At 37.7% G+C, this 26,568-nt stretch overlaps 1 protein-coding gene across 4 annotated transcripts in view; it reads left to right on the forward strand.

The window, feature by feature from the left end:
- The first annotated feature begins 5,424 nt into the window (after positions 1-5,424).
- The window catches only part of LOC139967717 (uncharacterized), a 44,316-nt gene continuing 23,172 nt past the window's right edge, over positions 5,425-26,568 (forward strand). Inside the window, exon 1 of one of the 4 annotated variants that reach the window (XM_071971939.1) lies at positions 5,425-5,823. Coding sequence is in view for 2 of the 4 variants with exons in the window: in XM_071971854.1 (XP_071827955.1) it covers positions 17,170-17,213 (44 nt within the window). In the remaining 2 variants the exon portion in view is untranslated. Of the gene's footprint in view, positions 5,824-13,275; positions 13,608-16,792; positions 17,214-26,568 lie in introns of those variants that run through there. The other 3 variants (XM_071972022.1, XM_071971854.1, XM_071971788.1) reach the window with 3 other exon arrangements.

Consider the following 26,568-nt stretch of genomic DNA (forward strand, 5'->3'; position numbering starts at 1 on the left):
ATGTTTGTTTGTAATATTCTAACTATTGGCTATTGTGTGGCTATAAAGTAAGTCGGCATGTATGTTTGTAATATTCTAACTATTGGCTATTGTGTGGCTATAAAGTAAGTCCGCATGTATGTTTGTAATATTCTAACTATTGGCTATTGTGTGGCTATAAAGTAAGTCCGCATGTATGTTTGTAATATTCTAACTATTGGCTATTGTGTGGCTATAAAGTAAGTCCGCATGTATGTTTGTAATATTCTAACTATTGGCTATTGTGTGGCTATAAAGTAAGTCCGCATGTATGTTTGTAATATTCTAACTATTGGCTATTGTGTGGCTATAAAGTAAGTCCGCATGTATGTTTGTAATATTCTAACTATTGGCTATTGTGTGGCTATAAAGTAAGTCCGCATGTATGTTTGTAATATTCTAACTATTGGCTATTGTGTGGCTATACAGTAAGTCCGCATGTATGTTTGTAATATTCTAACTATTGGCTATTGTGTGGCTATAAAGTAAGTGATAGATTATAATAAAGTTTTTTTTCTTTCTCTCTTTGCAGTTTTAACAGCATCATAGTCTTATCTCCAGACAGACAGATTATGTTAGACAGACAGATGTTCTATTGAATTCATTAATATCCCACTGTTTGAGTGAATGAACACGGTGGTCATCACGTGAGTACAGTCTACAATCTGTTTGCCACCCGCAATGCACTGCATTAAAGGTATGCTGTATGGGCCTCAAATATGCTAGATATTCAAATATGGTCACCTTTGGTCAAAATTCTTCAAACGATTTTTATTACAACCTTCGAGGAAATTTTCCTCACTAGGACAATCAGTCATCTTGTATGTTCCTTAAAAATGTCAGAACAATTTGGAGAGTAAAGATCTCCAGGAAAGTACTTTTTGAATACTTCTAGCAATTATATAGCATGCTATAAGTTGGGGCCTATACTGACTACCTTTAAGTGGTTGCATTGACTCGGCAGAAGTAATATATATTAAAGTAGTCTTACCATCTTCATGCAGTTAATTATGACCTATTTATTGAAACTTGATTATATAATATTCATGATAGATCTTAATCCTTAATCAACCCCACCTGTGTGATTGTGTGGGCTTTTTATTTGCTAATGATATATGTATACACAACATAAAATATACACATATACCACTACAGTAGACTAGTATTGTAGGCTAGTTGGTGTAGGACGCTATGACAAATGTTGTGCCACATCTATTGCCTAGTACAAGCCAGATCTGATTGGATGGTTACAGACTTTACACACGTAATCGATAACTTTAATGACTACCCAATCATAACAGAAGGGTTACTTCCAGAAGTGAAAGTGCAGTGATATCCAACAATCTCAACCATGTGATCACCATCGGTATATTTGGTAGAGGTTTTAACCGCGATGAATATATTCTCAAAAACAGCTAAGAAAAACAAGAGCATCAACAATGGTGGAAGATCAGCTAAGCTTTGATTGGAGAAGTTTGTTTTGATTGTCAATATTTGTAAGCAGTTTATCCATTTGTTCGTGGGAAAAATATGAGACTTAGGCAGGATGACGGTGTCATTTCCTTTCCTTTCATTTCCTTGTGTTATGCTCCTTTATGTTGAGCAGACATAGTTGTTAAAATGTTAGAAAGTTGTAAACATATGATTTGAAGGAAAAGACATGAAGATAAATATGTAATTTTCTTGATATATTTATCGAAATAAGCAATAATCAAAGTTTGATATCAATTTGGATAGTATATAAGGGTTGCCAATGATAAACTTTTAGAGATATGGGTGTTACAAAAAGGCAGCACACACACAGCAATGGCAGGCGCGATCAATAACAAGTGTTTCCACATTTTAGACAAGAATTTCACCCAAATTGCGCCGCTACATATCCCAAAATCCGGTGACTATTTCCTTAAATGGACTTATTTCAAGCATTGTTTAACAATAGCCCTAATTACTGTAGATTGTATACGAACCATCACTTGTTATTGTCCCCGAACAGTTTCCTGATATTGTCGTATGCCAGGAATTTTCTTTCAAAGTGGAAACACTGTCATAAACTTATTCTAAGCAAGAGATCATTGTACTTATTACAAGGGATACCCTTTGCCCCATTGCAAAAAGAAATGAACCAACAGGCAACAGTATATATGCACTTTGTAGTTTTTGTTTGTGCAATAACAAAACGAAAACCTGAAAAAGTTTTCCTCTGTTAAATTGACCAAGATTTCACGTTTAAGTTGTGTTAATCCAAAATTGCTCATGAAAGTTGCACACATAGAACAATGGATCGACTGCAGCTTGTTTACAATCGATGTACTACAGACAAACATTAAAGAACAGAAATCGGAATGGGCTCCAACAATATAGTTCATTCTCACATGTCGTATTCCACGCGCAAACTGTGGAGAAAAAAATTCAAATTTATTAATCTGCTAGGTAGTCCTTTGACAGAGAATGACATAATACTACATAGCGAGCCTGAATAACAATGACGTAAATATTTGTTTCATCAAGTCTCCCATGGGTGGAATTATTAAAAATTTAATTGGAAAACTAACACGGAAGACATGTTTGCTACTCACACCAAAATCATGGTCATGAAAACTAAAGAGTTGAAAATCAGATTTCATGATCTTTGCATATTGTCTGTGGCCTACATGTCATCGTAACTGAAAACCCTACAGAAGGACTTGTTTTGGACCCTCACATGACGACAAAAACGTTCTTCCTGAAACAACTTTGGTTCACCACCATTCAAATGTTTCAGCAAATTTGGACAAAAACTCTAGGAGGAGAAGCATATATAACGTTTTCAGAAAATGAACTGAAAAGTGATTTAAAAACATCAAATTTATAAAATGTAATATCATGTATGAAACCTTAACATCTCAAAACATTTCAGCCAAATCGAATAAAACATGTCGAAAAGGTTGGCAAAACCATGCGTTCGCTAATACCTCAGCTGCAAGCTTTCAGCTGAGCTAATCACAGGTTTAACTTTCTTTCACACCCTAGCTGAGGACTTGAGCAAGTCTGAATATGACAGCCACATGTCCAGTAATTGTTATGATTTTAAAAAAAGAAATCTTTATTCATTTTGTCAATGTTTATTGCATGTAAGGTTTGGGGTTGAACTATTACTTAAACGATTCACACGGTGAAAATATGGAATGAAAAATAGGGTGAAAGTTAAAAATGGACACTATGACATCACAGAGAAATAAAATTGCAGATTTGTTTGTTTTAATGTAGATTGACTCTCTGATCATCAGTCAAGAGAAAAGGAGGAAAAAGATGTTATAAGAAAAGAATATTGCCGTGATCGATATATAGTTAAATATGTAAAATATACAATTTTATAGGCTCATAGACTCTACCTTGCAGGCGCGTAGCCAAGGGGGAGGGGGGGGCGAAGGGGGCAGCCGCCCCCCCTTGAGCAAATTTAAAAAATTTTTTTTTAATGTTTTTATGATTATCGCTAGTAATTTCAAAAGAGAAAATGCTAAGATACAAATTACAAGGCCTGGGAAGTGCCATTTCCAGCGATCTGAGAGGCATTTTCAGCAAAAAATTTTCTTGTGCACTTCGCGCCAACCATAGTGGCGCTACGCATAGATAGTTTGCAATGCCGCATCTATGGCTCTTGAAATTTGCCTACATTTTCGCCCCTCCCTTGGCAAATTCCTGGCTACGCACCTGCTACCTTGTGTACCTTAATTTGCAAGACAGAATGGAAGACATTGGAACACCTAGGCTTCCCTATTTCTCTTCCTTTGTAAGTAACTATTGGTTGCTTTAGCTGTGCCATTGAATGACTTTGCATCACCAAACCTTGACTATATCGATTTGGTTACCACAGAAGACATTTGAAATCCCATAGCTTTTCATTTTGCAACAGGCAAAATATATTCCATTTTCAATAGCAAGATGAAGAAAGACCATCAGATGCTATTTGTCAGTTTTTTTTTTCTATAATGATGTCTTTTTACTTGTTTGACAGAGCGAGAGAAACAATATTCCACTAATGACTGTACAGCACAGCACAGTACATTACAGTACATACAGTACATTACAGTACAGTACATTACATTACAGTACATTACAGTACATTACAGTACAATACATTACAGTACAGTACATTACAGTACAGTACAATACATACATTACAGTACATTACATTACAGTACTGTACATTACAGTACATTAAAGTACAGTACAATACATCAAGGTACAGTACATTACAGTACATTACAGTACATTACAGTACAATACATTACAGTACAGTACATTACAGTACAATACATACATTACAGTACAGTACATTACATTACAGTACATTACAGTACATTAAAGTACAGTAGTACAGTACAATACATACATTACAGTACATTACAGTACTGTACAGTACTGTACATTACAGTACATTACAGTACAGAACAGTACTGTACAGAACAGTACTGTACAGTACAGAACAGTACTGTACATTACAGTACTGTACAGTACAGTACATTACAGTACTGTACAGTACAGTACATTACAGTACTGTACAGTACGGTAGTTCACACTGTGCAGTACACACTGTGCAGTACATTGCAATACAGTATATCTACATTATAATCACTGCAAAAAGTTTTATCAAAGATTACATAAAATATTTGGTAATTTACTTTACATAACATATCCTGATTTTAATTTGAGCAAACATGCAGCTGTGCTTCTAGTGACTCATTCATGAAGTATATACAGGTATATATATTTATTTGGGTGGTTGACCTATTGTATTCTGTAAGGATGAATCATTTTCTACATATGGTAGTATTGATTTGTAACAAATATTTGTCTTCCAGTTGGTCTCCCATTGCTAGGCCATTAAAATAAATACTAGTCCCAAATTCCTACTAACATTCTTACTAAAAACTGCCCCCACCTATACCTGTACCTTATCTCTATTGTTTATGGTGGTTTATCATCAACTGTTTTTGGGGTATAACTGTCTATCTCTTTCAGTGCTTATGCTTGTCAGCAAGGTCAAATGTATTTTCAAGTCTGGAAGAAGAAATATATATATATATAAAAGTTAAAATTGCCATGATATATTAAAAGTAAACATTGTCTTGTTAAAATCCTTTGGCAGGTCTGTTTATCATCATTGTAGAGGTGATGATGAGCCACTTATATATCTCAACGGATGGATCCTTGGCATGTACTCCTGAGTATAAATTGGCAGTTTATATTGACACTACCCCATATTGACAGACATGGTCATATGCCGCACAACACAGCATACTTCTAGACTGCATTGCCTGGGGAAAGTCCACTAGTCTGTCAGTGCAGGGGATTTCCCAATGCCTATTGCTGCAATAGGTTACAATACACAGTTATTTATAGGACCACTTGCCAAGAATGGCTGTGTCTGTTTATGACCTGAGACTCGAGTGCTGAAATAAATATGGATATACTCTGGCAGTGTCTTTATTTAATATTCTAGATAGTATCAGTACCGTTTGGGCACACCTATGAACAGCTGCACTTCTAGTTAGAAGGATATATCTGAGTAATGCCAAGTAAAAGTCTTAAGTATATTGTACCTGAGTTTCAAACATATTAGTTTACTATTATTATGATTAGAGCAATGGATCAGACTTTTTCTTACTGTTTATAGCTTTGGGGAGATTTTTCACTGTCTTTGCGTCGTTCGATATTGGGTGCGTTCAGTTGGTAGGAAATCATTTGCAGTATACCAGAGGGAATTGCCTCGGTTACGGTCAGCTGACAAAAGTATTGACGGCCTGACGAGGTCTTCACTTTGAGGTAAGTAAAATTTTCTATTCATGCTGTGACACAAGTTTTTTGTTTGTTTTGCTGTTGATGTTGTTGTTGACATTCCCATATTGCTATTGGTTGTACGTATGAGCTTTGTGTTTTATTGTCCTGTTCATATAGCCTGGTATTTAATGTGAGCAGCATATTACATGAGAGTAAAGTGTTATTGTTCTTGTTACCATAGGCGTACAGGACCATTTCAGTTTGGGGGGCAGAAATTTTTGTGCCTGAAAATTCGCGTGACACTATCTAAGCGGAGCGCCACCATCGGTTGGCGCGTAGCGTACAAGAACATTTTTGGCAAAAATTGCCTCTCAGATTGCCGGAAACGGCACATCTGAGGCCTCGCAAGTTGCATCTAAACATTCTTTATTTTATAATCTCACGTTTTAGAAATTTACACTTCCCCAAAAATTTGGTAAATTAGAAGAAGAAAACATGGTTACATCACTTTGAAGGGGAAAAATAGGACAGTATATTTTTTAAGCTCATATTTAGTTACCGTATTTATTATTTTAACACAGTACTCAGCTACCTCCAGAAAAACATACATTGTTCAACGACACGTAGGCGGGATAATGTCGCTGTGTCGGGTGAGACTGCAATTTGTCTCACAAAACAGTATAAAATGTAACAAAGAATATGATAAACCTGTACTTCTAGGCTTGTAGGCACCCCCCCCCCACCATCCATTCCATCAAAAAGAAAATGTTTCTTATATATATACACTCATGTCAGAGATGTCCAGGTATACAGTTGACTAGTTAGAAAAAAAATTGATCGTGCAAAAAGCGTGGTAGCCCAGGTGAGCTGCGCTTACGGTGGTGTTACACGGAAATATTCGGGCATCATGATGCTAAATAAAGAAAATCAATGAATTGTCTGGCAAAAATTTGAAAAAGATTCGGGCAAGCTACTGCATATTTATATATATAAATCTTAGGCTGCCCGAATTTTTCAGGACTTTTGCCCGAATTTCTTGTCCTCTGGAAATTTGGGGGGGGCAGTCTGCCCCCCCGCCTTGTACGCCTATGCTTGTTACATCATGTAGCCCCATCACTGGAAGCCTATACTCAGGCTGTTACATGTCTGCTATATGGAACCTAACTTTTTAATCAGAAGTTGGATCTTCCTTTGTGGGCTTTAGCAGTTCTTTAATTGCCATTAGTCTAAATCATACAGAATGTAATTAACATTATTGTTCATTTTGTTTGTTAATTCTCTGTGTAATTAACATGGATAATCCAGATAAATAGTAAGTACTATGATGGGATCAGTCACAGATTTGAAGGCCTGCCACCACTTCGCCGCCTCCCCCCCCCCCCCCCGCCACCTCGAAGAATAAAACAGACAAAGAATAAAAGAAATTGTGGTAGATTCTATGAAAAAGTAACAATTTATTAGACTTTTTCACATGTGATTGGGGAAAATGTTTTGTTCAGATAATGTGTACTGATTTTAGTCAAGAAATTTCAACAGGTGGTCAACAGTCAAATCACATCTGACCCATGTTATCTCAGATAAGGGCTTACTAAGGGATTACTCAGTTCTGCCAGCCAGCACATAGCTAAATCTAGGTTACAATTAGCCTCTTAAGTGAGATTTTGGTTGTCTGTCTGGCCTGACCTTTGCTTCAATGTATACCTATCATGCCTCTCCCTGGCCTTTGTAGAAAATTGATAGGAAAACCCCCTGGATTTATAAGCGTTTAGTGTAATGGTAAGCTCAGCATATTACATATCAGGTTGTTGGGTGTAATTTATACAAGAACTGCTCAGTTTAGAAGAGAAGTTTCTGTCTATAGTTGCATAAATGACTAAAGATTAAGTTGCCTTGAATAATTGTGTGGGAGCTATGGAGCTTGACCAGTTCAGGCTTTGAAATTCAGCTTCATTACTGGTTTACTACCAATGGATTTTTTCAGTAGAAGAAAAGTCAATCCATTGCCTTAAAGGGTGTGAAGACTCGCGCACAAGAATTGTCTCATGCCTGTAATCTGACCTAGTTTTGAATGAGGTGTAACAGAAGTGTTAGACACCACCATCGATCCCAGAAAATACACAAACAGCTTGCTACCATCGGTAATTAGACACTAGTGTACAGTCAATACATACAGCTACAGTCAATACCCATAACACAGTGTACATAGCAGCGTGGACATCTCAGATCTAGATAAAAGATAACAAGGTATCACGTTTCATTACTGTCTGTATTTTGTAGCGACAAGAAGAAAATGTCATTTGCAAGCAACCGAAAGTTAACTTTTTTAGAGCCCAACATGCAGTTTGGGGTGAGTCTTCCATGCCTTTAACCACTTGACCACAACACTCCCAAACATGTGTTAATTATATGTGGTCTGCCCTGTACATTATACACAGACAAAAAGGTTTTATCATACATCTTAAATATTTTGTTGTTTACTTTACATAACATATTCTGATTTTCAGTTTGAACAGATGTACACCTGTGCAAGTTCTGCCTTTATTAATGAAGTCACTCAGTCACGCTACTGATTATGTTTACCCAAACAGTATCTGAATATTTTTTTCTCCTTTCGTTTCAATGTACCTATCATGCCTCTCTATGGCCTTTGTAAAAAATTGATTAATAGGTGTTTAATGTAATGGTAAACTGCATGTCGCATATCAGGTTGTTGAGTGTACTTCAAGTTATATGAGAACTGCTTTCAAACACTGAGAAGTTAGTGTCTAGTTGCATACGACTAGAGCTTGATTAGCCAACAGATCCTGGTTATAAGTCAGCTTGTTTGGGAGCTAGGGAACTAGTTGACCAGTTCAGGCTTTGAAATTCAGCTTATATGTACTGGAAAGGCTTCATGCCAATGGAGTTTGCCAGTAGAAAAAGAAAGTCACTTTCATATTCATATTTCGAAACAGGGAAAGTGCAAGTAGGAATTTCTTATGCAATGGCAGTCTGTCAGGGGTATTTCTTTTTTAATCAGGTGGCTGAAATTTTGAAATTCTAGTCCTGTCTGAGTTGTGAAATATTAAACTGAAATCATAAGGAATGAAATGCATGGAATTGTTTTAATGTGCATATTTTAGGTGGAGAGAGAGGAGACTTAGGACTTGGGTATAACCCTCATACATTTTGCATAAATGAGTCTTCCTCTTCTTTCCACCAACCCTCCCCTTCCCTCCAAATACCTTCCTTACCCTACCCTACCTCTCCTGCACTCCTTTCTCCACCCCTCCGGTTCCCAGTTTCTAAAGTGTTGCACATGTACAGTATGCAGCAATTGAAACATCAAAGATACTCTACCCTTAACAGGAAAAATCTTTTAGGATGTTTTTCTACATTTAATGAAATAGCCAGAATAACAAAGACCAGTTTGACCATTAGTATGAGAAATGTGTTGATTTGGTGAATTGAACACTTTTAGGATGTCTGTATGTATGTGTGTATGAATGTATGTATTTTAGATCCTCCTGCAAGCAGGAACTCACGAAAAAGCCTCATTGGCTTATCAAAGCCTCAAGCTGACCGAAGTCAGTCTCTTAGATTCATATTTAACGTCCATGATTATGATTTGTCAATTGTCGACAACTCTGTAACTGGACGACATACATTCATCTTGGAGTGACTCAAACTCGAGACCTTATGATTGAAAGGCACCGGCGTTATAGCTAACACTCCTCAAAATGATACAGGATGATACCAATGTATGACTTAACATGTTTGCAGGTATATAGTGACAGTGCAATATCTGAATTTCGATGTAAACAAAGTAGTTATCTTTCCTGCGACCTCCACTTTCCCTTGAATTCAGTCGTCGGAACAAATACTTGGTCGTACGGGTTGACCATTTAGAAATTTGCAAAAACTGTTTACTCAACATGCAACTTATAAATGATAGCAATAAAATCAGCATTATCATCATTATCACATATATACCCTACAGTAATTAAGTTAGTTCCCACTTACTATGCTATTTCATACATTAGTCAGTAATTGTGTTGTCATACGTTCTGTAACCTTGTCGATTGCTGAATCACCGGCACCACTCATTATATTTCCTGCTGTTGTTTACATTGACTCCTAAAAGGTTTGCTGTATTGGCCCCAAAATATGCTAGATATTGAAATATGGTCACCTTTGGTAAAAATTCTTAAACTGTTTTTATTACAATCGTCAAAGAAATTTTCTATCACTAGGACGTTCAGTCTACTTTGTGTGTTCCTTAAAAATGTTTGAGAACAATTTGGAGAGAAAAGACCTCCAGGAAAGTACTTTTTGAAAACCTCTTGCAATTATAGCATGCTATAATTTGGGGCCAGCTGTACTGACTATACCTTTAATTCTTATATATGTTAGGTCAGATGACTATGCATGATATATCAAAAATCTCTCCAAATTATGTGTTTGCAACCTTCACACTGACATATTTCACAATCCGCATCTGCATTTTTTTTTTATTACATTGTCACGAAACCGAGAAACTGTCTATTACTGACATCTGACCTACTTCTTTGGGTATCTTGCATTTCTGTGCAAGTTTTTTTTTGTACTTGGCAACCTAGTTATATAGTAATATAGTTTTAGAATCATTAGTTACAGTTGATTTCCTTGTCTATCTTGTTTACTAACCCTAAATATCATAGCCTACTCTCATTCCCTCGATGCAGTTTTGTTTCCCTAATTAATACTGTGTGGGCAACATGGTTTATTGTATACTCATAACAAATACACAGAGACTTATGAGTTTCACTGTCATTGGTTGTGTTATATGAGTAATGTGACGTAATGCAGATCAATTTTCAATAATACCCTGTAATTGCATAACACGGAATTACATAACTAATTACATCAAAGTTACTGTAAGCCCACTTCTCCATTGCATAATTAAGTATGTTAATTCTGTACGTACTGTGCAATATATATATTCATCCCTTGTTGAAATGAGGTCAATGGATATTCTTGTTTTTACAAAATACCAATATATTATTGTATAACTATAAATTACATCGCATTATACATTTCACAAAACGTTTATTCTGTACTGCATATTCATTGCTTATGTCAAGGGAGGTCATTGAATACATGATATCAGACCCTTATCAGTATTGTATTTACTTTTTTCTATATTTCATTACAGTCCTTATATCTCATGATAGATCATTCATTAGAAATAGTGAGACCATGCACTGGCCTGCCAATCCTACCCTCCCCTGACCGCTCTTGCCACCACCCCCTCTCCCCACTCACACACACCCTTACCCTATAAGACTGTAATTGTTTAATGTAGTGTTTGTACTTGTGTGTAATTTAATAGGTTCCACATGAATGTCACATGATGTTCAAATCTTGTGTAGCAGCTAGTTTGAAGGTTCTAAAGTTTGTGTCATTTAAAATACCATGGTTACTAAAACTGAGCATCAGGATCAACATCTTTGGTAAAATTGCATATATAGCAAATTTGTCCATATTGCATAACTGTATTTTGTACATGTCAGTGCTGGATTACTCCACCCACCATGTTGTTTCTATGGTTACTGACATATCATGCTTATAATAAGAAATTAGTATTCAAAGGTTGTTTTCAAGTCATTGAACCTGTGTACATATGTTCGTAGGGCATCATAAAGATGGATGGGCCTTTTATGGTAACCATGTCACTTGCACAAAGTAAATATATATCTATGCTTGTTATAATATCATGACACAACTTTATATTCCCTGTCATTATAAACCATGTGTACAGTATATGAATGGCATGGCCTCTCGGGTAACACTATGAGCATATATGCAGATATGTGCGGATACGGCCGGATATGTGCGGTAGGGTGATCCATGTTCCTGGGAGAAGGGTCTAAGGGATGGGGTTCACCCTCCCCTTCGGAATTTTTTTCTATAGTGGAGCTATGACTTTTGTGCCAAGTATTCACCCATATTTTGGTAATGGTAAAATTTGTTAAACTAATCGTCAAACATAGTGCTGGGCGGAATTGTTTAAAGTACTGTTTGTGCTATGCTGCATTCAGAACTGGCGGGCGCAGCCGCCCGACATGAGCACACCCCTGTTTATGTTTATGCCTTTCGGGCGAAAGGTCTGCGCTGAAAATCTAATGAGTATAAAAAACTCTGTCTTGAAATTATTTGTACCATATAAGGTGAAATTGGTGGTTTAATGTACAATGATGCACAGTGTGAGAGATGAAAATTGTCACTACTGTTAGAAAAAGATAATTAGGCCTATTCCTGACACTAAATATTACAGCGAATTGTACCTGTGATCCTGAAGGAGGGAAACAGGCTATACAGTGGCGTGCACATAGAGGATGAGGAGAGGGTGATGGGGGAGTGTGATAGGGTGTGGGGGTTTGGGTGAAATGGCCCCCAGCCTCCATGAGTCAATCAGAGGGAAAATCTTCAGTCAGGGGTAAAATCTTCAGTTGGGGAATTTACTGTATTTATTAGCGCAACCTTGCCTTTAGACTTAATTATACACCTATTTGATAGTCTAAATATATGACTCAGAATTTTCTTTGCTTTTTCAATTTAACCTCTAAATTTTAATTTATTTCTGGAAGTTCCCAAGACCCCCCTACTTGGTGATGGCATTCATTAACCCCGTTGCCACACCCCTCGTTCCCTTAAAATTTGATCCTCCTTTAGCTCCTCCATAGAGGCGCGTGCATCCCACCTACCAAAGTCAGTAGTGGAATATTCAGAGTTTGGCATCGACACCCCCCCCCCCTCCCCCTCTGCCCTCAATAGTGTATCTAACAGGAATTCATTGATTACCTTCCACAGCATTTACATTTTTCACACATTGCACAGTGTGTAGAGGATTTTAGTAATTGGGTTACAGCATGTTAGACTTGACCTACTGTATACATGTATGTCAAGTAGATTAATTCTGGTATGGTTATAATAAATGCCATGGTTATATCAAGCAAATTAAAAATGGTGTAGTATGCATGACCATGCATTGACCATGCACTTGTAGCACACTCCTACCCTCGGAAGCTGGGACAGCTTCTAGTGACTTCAAACTTTTAGTTTATTGAAAAGTAACTTGTAGATCATTACATACAATAACTTCCACCAGGCTAGATGTTCACAATACTGTATATATATATATGGAATATATATATATATATATGGTAAGCAACTGATTACAGTATGTTTATTTCTCGGGTTTTCAGCTATTGTAGAGCCTCTATGATGGAAGATGTTGTACCATAACTTATATGGAATCTCAGCCCGCATAAGAAAAATCGAAACTTGTGTTAAAATTGGAGATCAATAATCTTTATTTACATCGCTAGAACTTGACACACCATGCAAACTTTGAAACGGACCTTGTACTGTTGTCTGGTTTCACTTTAATGTAAGTCATTGTTTGGAATATATCAGGTATAAAGTTGGAAACTTCAATGTATGCACATACAAATATGCAGACATACTGTACACATATACATCATACATACATAAAAGCACAGCTGCAAGCTGTTTATGCATTCAGTAATATTGTAGTATATCACCTGCTATGCACAGTGTAGCTGTTTACAGTGTAATTGGCTACATATAGATCCTACTGTACATTTCAGTGGTCATATATGTTATTAGTATATGTTCCACACACATTAATTTCAATATTTCACTAGTGTGTGTGTATAACACTTGGCTGGTAACAAAAGTCTAGTACACCACTTCTCACGGAAGACCAGTTTATCTCTTTCTGGAACTGAAATGCAAGTACTACATTTCCACGTGCTGTCACGTTGAAGGATTTAGTTGAAGAAAAAGTGAGTTGACCTGTATTTTCCTTTTTTCCTTTGTTTAAAGAAAACAGTCACAGACCTCTTATCCAAGAATGATTTTCAAATTTAATTTTCTTTCAGGATATCTAAGTAAATGGATAATGGAAAACTGACTGTTTTTTTCTTTTTAAGACACCTTTCATACCTTGAACCCTGGCACCCCCAACCAGGAAATTGCTATATAATGCATCCACCAATTACAGGTGCTTTTACACTAGACCAGGATCTGATCTTGATGTTGAGATCAACCTCTGTAATGTCAATGCACCCTCATCAACAGTGACCCGAGATATCCAGTTATTTGACCTGGCACCTAGCGTATTGTTGTGTGTCTTTCAAGAAGACTTGCCATCGTTATTAGCAGTGACGGAGCTATGGGTAGTGGTCAAGGGGGGCGAGAATGGTCTGTAGGGGCGCTTTCGACACTATCTAAGCGGAGCGCCACCATAGGTTGGCGCAGAGCGTACAGAAATTTTTTTGAGTAAAGATACTCCCTAGATCGCTGGAAATGACCCTTTCCTGGCCTTGCTAATTTGCAGATAAACGAAGAATAAATAGGTGTCATCGCCAAAAAATTTGACAAATGTCAATAGGTAGATGAGAGCGTAATAAAAAAGTCAATAATCGCGAATAAGTAAAAAGTAGTAAAAAGCTGAAAATGGCGCCAGCAGTCCATTTGAGTCCGTCAGGGGGGGGGGCATCCATCCCCCCTGACTGTATGGATGCTCCGCTGGTTATTAGTTCGTTTAATCGCAGCACATTGATAAAGTTGTAAAGCCCTGTTTTGTATTTTTCGGCTATCAAAGAAAATCACATTTCATACTACCATGGGTTCTTTCCATTGAGTAACTTTTGTGGTAATTCTCCATGCTTCAAACGTACATTATACTCAGCACATACCCGGCTGTAGTCCTAGCCTAGTATATGTACTGTTTCAATTATGTTAATCTTTGTTAGTTTACTTTTCTTCTATAAAGGTATTTCGCTGTTGTGTGGATGTCAGTACTATGTATGTATGTATGTGTGTACAAGAGTAGATACAGTCTTGTATTATATGTGTACAAGTACAGTACTATAACACATGCACAGCTGATGGCAACCATGGCATCGTAACTGCTTTATTTTGCAATCCACACTTGCGCAAAAGACACTCCCAGTCCCATAATACTGGCAACATCTGGTAAGAGATATGGGAGGATCTGGGTACAACTTAAAGTTTAAACCGGATCAACGTTCTTTGGATCTGATCCGGATCTAGTGTAAAAGCACCATAAGAGTTGAATAGCTATGAAGTTGGAAGAACACTGTAAGGGCCTAGCTGTAATCCAGAGGTCATGGCCAAGTTCAAATCCTATTCTAGCCATGAATTTCTTTGATCTCTTCCAGAATATCTGTAGGTTGATTAGCAAATAAATATGCACTACCAATTCAAAGGAATGCAGGAAGTGCCCTATACTGACAACCTACACATTCAACAAGTTTTTAAAAGCAATCATAGTGCACCTTTTTCATGGGATTAAATTTCTCATGGAACAACGGATATTATAAATGTATTTTATTGGAAGTAGCAGCTTGTACAGAAAATAACAGATTTATATCAGAAGTCAAATTAATTTCCTTGTTTATACAACTTTGGTTCTAGTTTAAAACTAATTTGAACTTCAAAGGTGTTTTATAAGTCTTGGTTTCTACAGGTTCCCAAGGAAACTTTTGTTAATTGTGACTTAAATTGTCTCACATTGTCTCATGTAGTTGTTGGGTTTGGTAGCAATCCACTACCATGGGCATATAGACTGAGATCTATATGCCCATATGCCCATAGATCTTAAAGATGTGAAACTAACTTAGCTCCTTAAATTTCAAAAGTTATATTCTACTGATTAATAAATTTTTCAGTGGTTCAAACAGCTGCAGACCACCATTATGATTTACGATGTTGCTATACATCCAAACCTGTATATTTAAGTCATTGTTGGATCTATAGCCAATTAAATACCATAAAATATTTACTTCACAACATGGAAATTGATATGAATTATTGCAGTTTCTTTGAAAAGTAAAAAAAAATATACTTTCTTTGATTTTACACCATGCTGACACAGTGTGTATACTGTACAGCAGCCTCTAGTAGGCACAAAGTAGTAACGCAGTATACAAACCAAAGTAAATTGTACAAAATTACTTTATATTAATTGCCGGTGTCAGGTGGGAAATCATTTCAGAGAAAACTGTAGGTGGAAGCCTGCCAATTGCTGGATCCATGCATGTTGCATATTTCAAGGTTTTGGTTTGATGGGGGGTAGGGGTTGGGTGAGGTGGGGTGGGGGAAAAGGAGGGGCCGAATAGAAGAGGGGAAGGGTGGGGGAGGAGTTGGAAATGAGATGGGGATATGTCAGGATAAAAAGCAGAGCATTGAACTGACCTTCATATACCGCTTTTCCATTCCACCGAACTCAGATAAAAGTCACCTTGTCTTTTTAGTTCATTCAGTGGTAATCAAATAATGACTGTTGAATAGATAAGTAATCTCTATTCCAAATATTTTGAGCAAACAGACAAAAAACAACAACATCAGTAGAAAAAGTAATATTCATATCAGTATAGTTATTGCCCTTCATTTATTGGTAAATTTGAGATTGACACAGAGAAACACATCCCTGCTCCAGCCTCCACTCCACCCACGGGAGGCTTTCGTAGCTAGACTTTTTAATGTCATTATCAATAATTGTGTTGTCCATAAATGAATATGGATTAAATGTTTGATATAACTTAGCCACACATACTGTACATGCTAAACATACATTGAATTCTGTCTGAGACAAAGTAGATTGGGTAAGAAATTCAGGACTCTGCCGACCTCTCCTCTCCCTTTCCCCCTCCCTTCCCCCATGTACCCCTCAAAGTTGGCTTGAGCTCACATTCTTTCACAATATATTAGCTATACCATAAACAAATCAGAGAAAGACCTTTTATAGTTAATTGAGAGTGAATTAGGTAGGAAGTCTTAATTGAGAAAAGTTATGCCATGGTTGGTAGTCAATGAACCATATTTTGTAGCTTCATGCACATATAACACTGCAGTTGTTTGGTGTATTAGTTGAACACAATTGTCCCTATAGCCAGCAGCACTTTGAGAAAAGGAAATTAACATATTGACACGAGTTATTTAGTCGTCTCGGTAAAACCAAACTCTACTGAGTAGGCATGAGTTTAGACAATTAAATTCCTGGTTGTGGTATTCGACCAATCATGATGTACGATAGATGACATCCTGTTGAACTGGACGTAAACTAATGGATCACAGAATCTGACTTTCCTGTTACCTTTCGAAAATGTTTGTCACCAACCGATTTAATTTCATTGATCAAAAGCACCTCACAGGATCTGTTGGACAAGCGAAGGTGACATTTGAGTGGCAGCTTACAAACAATATATAATGACCATAACAAAGTGAATCGTGGTGTGATTAAAAGAATGTTGTTACAAAGTGTTTGACTATTGTGTGTGTGCAGGTTTCAGGTCCTTTGTTTTATCAAACCAGGGAAGGATGGAGAGATCAGTTGGGCAACAGAAGAAAAATATCCGGCACAGGTATAGAAAAGTTTCATTTTTTTGGTGATTATTGTAGTAATTTATAAATTATTCGGCACAGTATTGATCAAGAATTTTGATTTTACAGTACTTGTATGTAGACAAGAAAAGTTTTTAATGATAACAAGAAATGTAATTTAGAATTGGTATTGTTGGACAAGGATGCAATATGGTAGGAGAGGAGGGTAGTGGAGGGGTGATTCATGGTGGGGATGGATGCATGCAGGTGGGGATGGATGCATGCAGGTGGGGATGGATGCATGCAGGTGGGGATGGATGCATGCAGGTGGGGATGGATGCATGCAGGTGGGGATGGATGCATGCAGGTGGGGATGGATGCATGCAGGTGGGGATGGATGCATGCAGGTGGGGATGGATGCATGCAGTATTTGTATGTAGACAAGAAAAGTTTTCAATGATAACAAGAAATGTAATTTAGAATTGGTATTGTTGGACAAGGTTAACAATAACAATAATCAGGCAGTTACAGTTACGACGATTAAGCGACCATGAATGTGTGAGAAACCCGCAAGGGCTTATGAATTAAAACTCACACATAGGGTGGCTTCCAATTCAACATTTTAACTCAAATTTGGAAACTTTTCAAGGAATGTAGAAAGTCATTTCTAGATGGCAAAACAGAAGATTGCTCTTGGATGAAAAACCCACCTTAATACTATGACCCGGCCGGGGATCAAACCCGAACCTCCCGATTGCTAAGCCTCATTGCTTCAAATATCCATTCGGCCACAGCACAGGTATACCTTCAGTACTACAGGACATTTACATAAGACCCCGGCCACTCTCGGTTATATTGAGCCCCTTGTGTTTGCATTAATTACACATTGATCCCAGAGCGTGGAGTACATCTGATCCTCCATTGATATTATACATGTCTGATCCAAATCGTGGGATCTGACCAATGCTTATGTTACATAAATTGGACCCGAATGCAGATCAGTTCACTGCGCTCATTCTCAGTGAAGTGTATTATACAGGGCTAATAGTTCTCTTGATTATAAGATAAACGGGGTGTCTAAAATATGAGTGGAGATAAAATTGAATTGCTTGGTCAAAGTTACATCCCATCACACTGCAGACCTAAATTTAGCAGATGAGCACTACTTTTTCAGTTTTCAATGACAAGTCAGCCTAAAGTTGTCTTGACAACCAGAACATGTGTAAGCAATTATAAAGATCTCTGAATTTGATGTTACCATACACAGGACATGGTTTACACAGTGTCTGAAAAATATTGACACATGTAACAAATAAAAAATTAAAAAAATGCTAGGTATGACATGATTTTAGATAATCCTTCACTGTATTATGTACTTTTATATAAGTACAGGCTCAACGAGGAGCTTATGCTTTATCAATGAGGTTACCTAAGTTGTGTCTAGGCAGCCAGAAATAGTTAAGGTTTAAAGATGTATGTCATGTTGTTCCTAAATATCATGGTCACCAAACCAATAAAAAAGTAAGTTTGGGGGTTTATAACTTCAAACTGTTTTTACATTATGTGGATCAGGCCCTGCATGTGCTTTGAGTTGACGCTGTTAAAGCATTAGATCAATCGATTTACTACTACCTCCCCACGCCGCACACGTTAACAATAAACCCTGTCTGTGCTCCATGTCAGACAGACCCCAAGCTCTCCATCACGATTTTCATATATAACAGAGAGCCATGCAGGTATGCCATATTCTAGATGCTATCGGTATTTGTACTTCACAATTACTGGATCAGCCTTAGTGCTGCATTATCTTCACCTGTATATATACTTTATAATGCAATGCCTTTGTGTCTAGAGTGTATCTACTAGAGATATCGAGTAACATCTATGACTCATTAGTCGCATTTGTTTTTATATATGGATCAAACACTACCCTCAGTGCATATTCTGTATTAAGCACAGTCATTTCAATTTTAACCTCATTAGGTTAATTTACATGAAACCGAACTGCATTTGCTCCAATATATACATAACAGGATCTTGATCGCCATCTTGATTGAAACCGTGGAAACACATAAAGATTTGGGATATGTGCAACGCAATATACCTAGATACTATTATTGTGTGGAATTACAAAGTGTAACAAGCAACAGTGGAAGTCAAAGGTCAATGCTAGTTCCAAGTCAACCCTGAGCTGTGTTCACATTTAAATGGTCTGATATAATGTGGATGTTTTTCCGTGTTTACATGCAAAATCAGACCCTGAGTCTCAGTTAAGTACCCTACATGATATAGCAGGTGGCTAAATAATTGTTTATGAAGATTGACATTTGGCAAAAATTAAGAAAAGTGCCATGTTCTTCTATCTATACACTATTAACATACATATTTTCCCTGTAGAATATAAAGTACTGTACAGGCCCATATGCATCTTTTTCAATTGGGGGAGGGGGAGGGGGAAGGGTTGAAATTCTAAGAAAAGTTTAATTACTAACTCGATCCACTGATCACCAAAATAGAATGGCTTTTCAAGAGCTGCGAAGATGAAGAAAGAACCAGTCTCGTACAAATGGATAAAGATAGCCAATCGTACTCTCTCCCAGCGGCAGCCATCCAGCAAATCTGCGACGTACCATAATATGATATAATACAAACAACTTACATGGTCTGGTAGGTGAACATGACATTCGGCAGGTCCATATATGACCCATTTTCTGATCCCCAGTCAGTGTTCAACTCATATTTGATACAGTAGGAGTCAAGTGAGTAGCCTCAGTAATTTATGATTGAATTTACTTTTGGAAAATTGTACGATTTAACATCAGGGTTGCCAACCCAGATTGACAGACTGTCTTTCAAAGGCTTTTGAAAGCCATATGGGACATAATTAAAACCCAAAATAGTCTCTTAATAATACTGCTGTACTATCAGAAGTGGACCATGGATATTGCCGGGAGGGGGGTGGTCTCATCCGACCCCCCCCTGCATACAGGCCTACAGTACACGTCAACATCAAATAATATTTTGAAAGTAAATCAATTATTGTAATAATTTGAAGACGGTCAACATTGAGTCCCAAAGGCTATTGTTTGAGGCAAAATTTAATGTACATGTATAACAGACTGTGAAAAATATATCACAAATATGAAATTGATGCCTTTACATTACATGGCAATTAACTTTAAAGTTATGTGCAGATTTTGTACTGCGTATGGACAATCAGTTAACCATAAGAGGAATTTTTTACTTATAATCTACTATCTGTCAAGAATCTAAAATAAATTGTACTACAATTCATAATTTTTTTTGATAAATTCAGTGAAATTGTTCTTTAAATTTTTCTTCTTAATGTCTTCTGAAAATATTGGATTTTATTTTCTCACAATATTTCTCAAAAGTAATACCTTTGAGGTGAAATAATACCATGCATGCCCGCATTCAAGCATATATACCTTGTATGAATATTGGAAAACAAAACTGCCATTAGGTTAATTGGAATTTTAACAAAAGCAGCTCAGACTGTATGCTACTTTAAACGTTTCGAGATTTGTGACTTTCATTCTTCATATTCATTATGAAAGACAAATGGTGTTCATTATAGTAGACAATAGGTGTAAAAAGCCACATTACCGGCTTAAAGGTAGTCAGTATATATGCCCCTAATTATAGCACGCTATAATTGCTCGAGGTTTTCTAAAAGTACTTTCCTGGAGGTATTTACTCTCCAAATTGTTCTCAGACATTTTTAAGGTACATGCACGATGACTGAATGCCCCAGTGAGGAAAATTTCCTTGAAGGTTGCAATAAAACAGTTTAAGAATTTTGACCAAAGATGACCATATTGAATATCTAACATATTTGAGGCCAATACAGCATACTGTATCTTTAAGTGTCATGCAGGAAACAACAGATATCACAATGCCACTAGTAAGTGAAACCTACTACTTTCTCCTTTGTTTCCTTTTCATACTTTGAATATGAAAGTAATTTTAATATACAAGTTGTAAGTTAAAACAATATATTCATTATACAAAAAACAATATCAGAGCATATAATAAATTGACAGAATCCAAACATCATCCAGGAAGTAATGAACAATGCAGTAAAGTTAAAACAAAACATCAACAATTCAATTACAAAGTGATGCTACATGATGTCATTGAGCTAGACTTGCTCAAGAATTTGTCTTAAAGGGTGTGAAGACTCGCGCACAAAGAAATGTCTCATGCCGGTAATCTGACCTAGCTTCGAATGAGGTGTAACAGAAGTGTTAAACACCACCATCGATCCCAGAAAATAAACACACAGCTTGCTAACGTCGGTAATTAGACACTAGTGTACAGTCAGTACATACAGCTACGGTCAATACCCACAACACAGCTGTGTACATAGCAGCGATGGACATCTCAGGTCCAGATGAAAGATAACAAGGTATCACGTTTCATTAGGCTACTGTCTGCATTTTGTAATGACAAGAAGAAACCTTCACTTGCAAGCAAAAGAAATTTAACTTTTTCAGAGTGCGGCACGCGGTTTGGGGCGAGCCTTCAATCCCTTTAAAGTAGTTTGGAAAGTAGTATGTATTGATGATGTGAGCTGTTATTATTGAATACAAGCATCTGTAATGAATGGGCAGTGATTTGTTAACCAGTTGTATCATGTTCAAGCTCTATTAGGAGCTCCTTCAGGACAGGGATTATGATTCAAAGACTATGGTATGATTTTTTTCCCTTTAATGCCAGACACTGCTACGAGGAGTTGAAACATGAACATTTTAACACAAAGCTACATGAGGTCAAATCAAAAATAGCCAAACATATGAATGGAAGGAAGGGCTTGAACAACATCCGTGGAGACGGGGGAAGGGGGGGGGGATTACCTTGTGGGACAGAAAAATATAAAATACCGCATGATGCCTAAAGACTAGACCCACCACAGGCCGCCATGTTCACCAGAGAGCTGGCTTTAACTCAACTCACAGGGGCTTTAGCCTGTAGCTCCTTAAGAGAACATCGTAGCAGTCTTAGGCTCTCTCCCCCACTCTCCCTCCCTCACCAGTGATGGAAGGGTCTGCTTTTTTTATAGTGAGTGCTCAGAAGCCTTGAAAATACAGTAATATTAGTGTGGGAAAGCCTCCAGAATTTTCCAACCAAATACACTAACGTTTGAGAAAATTGGGCTGTTTTAAAGTAGAGACTGAATTTTTTCCCCACTTACATGAAAGTCACATGCGTACATTTTATGTTGAGTTTGCCACAATCTGGCATTATAGATAGCTGCATACTCAGCTCTTAAAATATCATAAATATCATAAAGTTTTTGCAAGTGAAGCCAAATTTCAATGACTTTATGGGTGCCGATGTATTGGCCTATACATAGTCATTTCTAATTGTCCATCCAAAAGTATAAATAGATTAAAAAAAATGCTCACACTGCAGAGCATATAGTGGCAATTTATGCTTACATATATAGTGAAAGTTTTATTTTTTGTTTAGCTAATGTTTATGTAGCACCAGAAAGCTACCAACAATACAACCACAATGGTATATAACTTCCTAACAAAGGAAATGTCATGCTGTGACTCAGTCGACGGTGAAATCCATTCCTTGTTTGGAATAATGGAAATTGTCTGAGTTAGTGATAATCGCTGCGGAGAAAATAGGATGATGAGACTCGAAGCTTAATTCTTTTCAAAAGTTTGCTGCAGTCCAATTTTTTTTTTTAAATAGCTCTTTATGCTTGTGGACTGAACTGAAGGAGGTCGTCAACTTCCCTGCAGTCATTAATTTTTGGTTTTGAGACTGATATGAGAATTAATGCTACTATAGTGTTATTATTTACCCTACATTTCTTCGCTTGGGAAGCAACGCCTGGGCAGATAATTTCCTTGTTAAGATAATTTCCATATCCTGGAGGAATCCATGGATAGAGTCACTTTCAGTTTCTTAATTTTAACCTAAACATTGTTTACTCTTCATGTTTTGAAAAGTTTTGGCTGACTTTACAGAGCTAACTTATTCTTTCAAATTTGAAGGCACCTGACAGTGGCAGAGCTTGGATGGAGGCAATGGGGCCAATATGTGACCTGTCCCCTCTCACTCCCCTCTCATACCCCTTGGCTCTCGTCTCCTACATTTCCTCGCCCACTTTCCTTTCCCTTCATTACTTCCCTTGCCATGTCCCTCTCTTCACTCCCCGTGTCCCTCTCTTCCCTCCCCATGTCCCTCTCTTCCCCTCCCCATGTCCCTCTCTTCCCCTCCCCATGTCCCTCTCTTCCCCTTCCAATCCCCTGTTCTTCTCCTTCCCTTGCCCCTCTCTTCCCTTCTCATGCCCACTATTCCCATTCCCCTCCTCCCATGACCCTCTCAAGCTTTCCTCCCGGGCCCTCTCTTCCCCTTCCCATGTCCCTCTCTTCCCCTCCCCATGACCCTCTCTTCCCCTTCCAATCCCCTGTTCTTCTCCTTCCCTTGCCCCTCTCTTCCCTTCTCATGCCCACTATTCCCATTCCCCTCCCCCCATGACCCTCTCAAGCTTTCCTCCCGGGCCCTCTCTTCCCCGTCCCATGTCCCTCTCTTTCCCTCCCATGTCCCTCTCCCTCCCCATGTCCCTCTCCTCTCTTCCCTCCCCATGCCCCTCTCTTCCCTTCGCATGCCCACTATTCCTATTCCCCTGCCCCATGACCTTCTCAAGCTTTCCTCCCATGCCCTCTCTACCCTTCCCATGTCCCTCTCTTCCCTTCCCCATGCCCCTCTTTTCCCCTCCCCATGCCCCACTCTTCCCCTCCCATGTCCCTCTCTTCCCTTATTATCAAGGAGAAATCAACAGTATCCACATCTGAAGTAGTCTTCAAATTTTTGTCTTTTTAAATTGCCAACATGATCTAAACCATAAATTTGATAGCCAGACGACCGTAACTGTATATGCTGTTTAGCAATTAGGTTTCTCCCACATACAGGTTTGGCTGCTAATCAAGCATTAACAAATTATTACTTCTGTCCAGGTTTATATAACTTTAGAATTATTCACTTATTGCTGACAATGAACTGTATCCAATTGATTGAACTTAAACATGAATTCATGATAATATAAAATCCTTCATTTTGTGCTTTTTGAAAGAAAAGTGGATGCTTGGAATTTTGCATCAGGATGGGGTCGAAGGGGGGGGGGGGAGGGATGGGTGTGTAGCTCTATCTTGGTAAATTGAAGTGGTACGGCATGCATGCTTGATACATGCACATCTTCGTGAAAATTAAGAGCACTTTTAATATGTTTAAACGCTTAAATTTACGTACATATCGTTAAAACAATTAATATTTTTCAACGTCACAAAGACCTTAAGAAAATACGGGACTATTTAGTTCGCGTGATGACCCAAATTAATTCGGTACATATATGGTATTAAACCCTATTCTGACTAAACTGAGAAAAAACAGTTTTCATTTCATCTGGTTGATGTCATGCTCTTTGGGTTTGTTTTTGCTAGGGCCAGACCACTGGCTGAAAGACCGGATAATCTGTTGTCAACTTGTGCCAGAATACCTTTGTCCAGACTTGTTTGTATACATTTATCTAAGTACTGTGTTGATATATAGACCTTGACTACTTCCTTGAGGATACTATAGCGGTGCGGTACATACAAACATGTCTGAACTGAAGATCTGGAAGTCCACTAACTGAATATTTAGATTTCAAAGGTTGAAGTACTAGTAGGTCATCAAACTTTAAGTCATTTCTTATCATCAACTGTGTGAATCAGCATGCAAACTTGTAAGAACATAAAAGACTATTTAAATTTTGTTATCAACTTTTTGCAGCCAAGATTTGATGGGATATATATCCCTCCCATGAAATGATACATAACACAGATCTAGTCTCGAGCGACGTTCAAAGTAAAAGGTTGAGAGTTGCCAGGTATGCAATTGGGATTTTTTTCAGGAAGATTATTAATCAAGGAGGGGAGTGGGAAGGGGTGGGGGAAGGGTGAGCATGATTTAATCGGGAAAGAGTGGACATGTGGGAATTTTGTTTGATATGCAGAAAACTGGCAATGTTTTTGTACTTTTTCTTCATTCCCTCCATTCAAACTACAAGTGCTTTAATTTTTATCGATTCTGCAATTCTAGGTAGGTAGGTAGGTATATGTTCTTACACATAGGAATGTTTCTACTAGTGCCACAGCTGGGATCGGTTGTCCAGGGCCTAGCCGTTTCAAGGACCATGTCTACAGTTATTACACAGGGACCTTAGCACATGCTTGAGTTTGAGGGAGAAGGGATGGGGAGAAGGGTGTGGGAGGGTGGTGGGGGAGCTGGGTGGGGAAGTTGCAGGTGCACAAGTACATGAAATTCACTGCTGTACATGGTTATAGGATGGCAATTATAGCCAATGGGATGACTAAATGCTTCCTAACTCACCTGTCTCCCCAAAACAACCACATTTCCTGGCTCTACGGTATCCGTAGAAAGATCTGGTAACCTTGACACTGACCTTCCATGGTGACCGGTCACCTCTATAGAGTACTACACAACTAGACTAGTTGACTGGAGGTGAAAGTCCACCATGGAAAGTCATTGTCAAGAGTTTATCAGACCTCTATACAAGGTAGAGCAAGGGTGACTTGTCAACATCCAAAACCAGCTCAGTTGTGGAATGTCATCTAGCAGAACAACATGCATAATGTAATGGGTACAGCTGTGTAAGCTTAAACTGGTGTGATCCAGTTGTATTAATGTTTTATAGGTTGGCTGATAATTACTTCCCTTACAAAAACTTGGCCCTCTTTTCCTTAGCATGAATTGTATCGTACCAATTAACACCCAGAAGGCTGATATAAACACTTTAAATTTACATTACCATTAACCTGCACACTATTCTATGCAGTTCTCCATTGTTTGTTTCAGTTCTTGGTTCTTAGAATATTGTGGCATTGTTTTTGGCCTATAGTGATGATCTCTTGTTGAAATTTCCTTGTAAAGACAAGTTAATATGATGTCTGAGGCAAGTTGATAGCAGACTGGTATATGACATTTATGTACTTAATGGTTGAACTTTGATTCTGTAAGCTGACAGACACAAAGGCCTAAGTTTGTGATTTATAAACATAAGGAAATATCTGGCATACCAAGCAGAATGGAAATTGGCTTCTTCTGAACTGTCTTTGTATATATAATAGATAATGATATTTTACAGCTGTACAACAGTGGGTTAGTTTTCAAGTAATAGGCCTTTATATACCTGAGAACATATAAGCTTCCATGGTATTAAGCTGTGTGTGTTTACCTGCAATGACTGGAAGCAATATACTATCAAATTGTGTATTTGGTTTCAAGAACAGGTGGTATTTTCATATATATATATCTATTTCAGGGGCTAATTTTGGCATCTCACCTGATATATGC

This window comes from Apostichopus japonicus, chromosome 1 (assembly GCF_037975245.1).
Source record: "Apostichopus japonicus isolate 1M-3 chromosome 1, ASM3797524v1, whole genome shotgun sequence".
NCBI classification, from domain to species: domain Eukaryota; kingdom Metazoa; phylum Echinodermata; class Holothuroidea; order Aspidochirotida; family Stichopodidae; genus Apostichopus; species Apostichopus japonicus.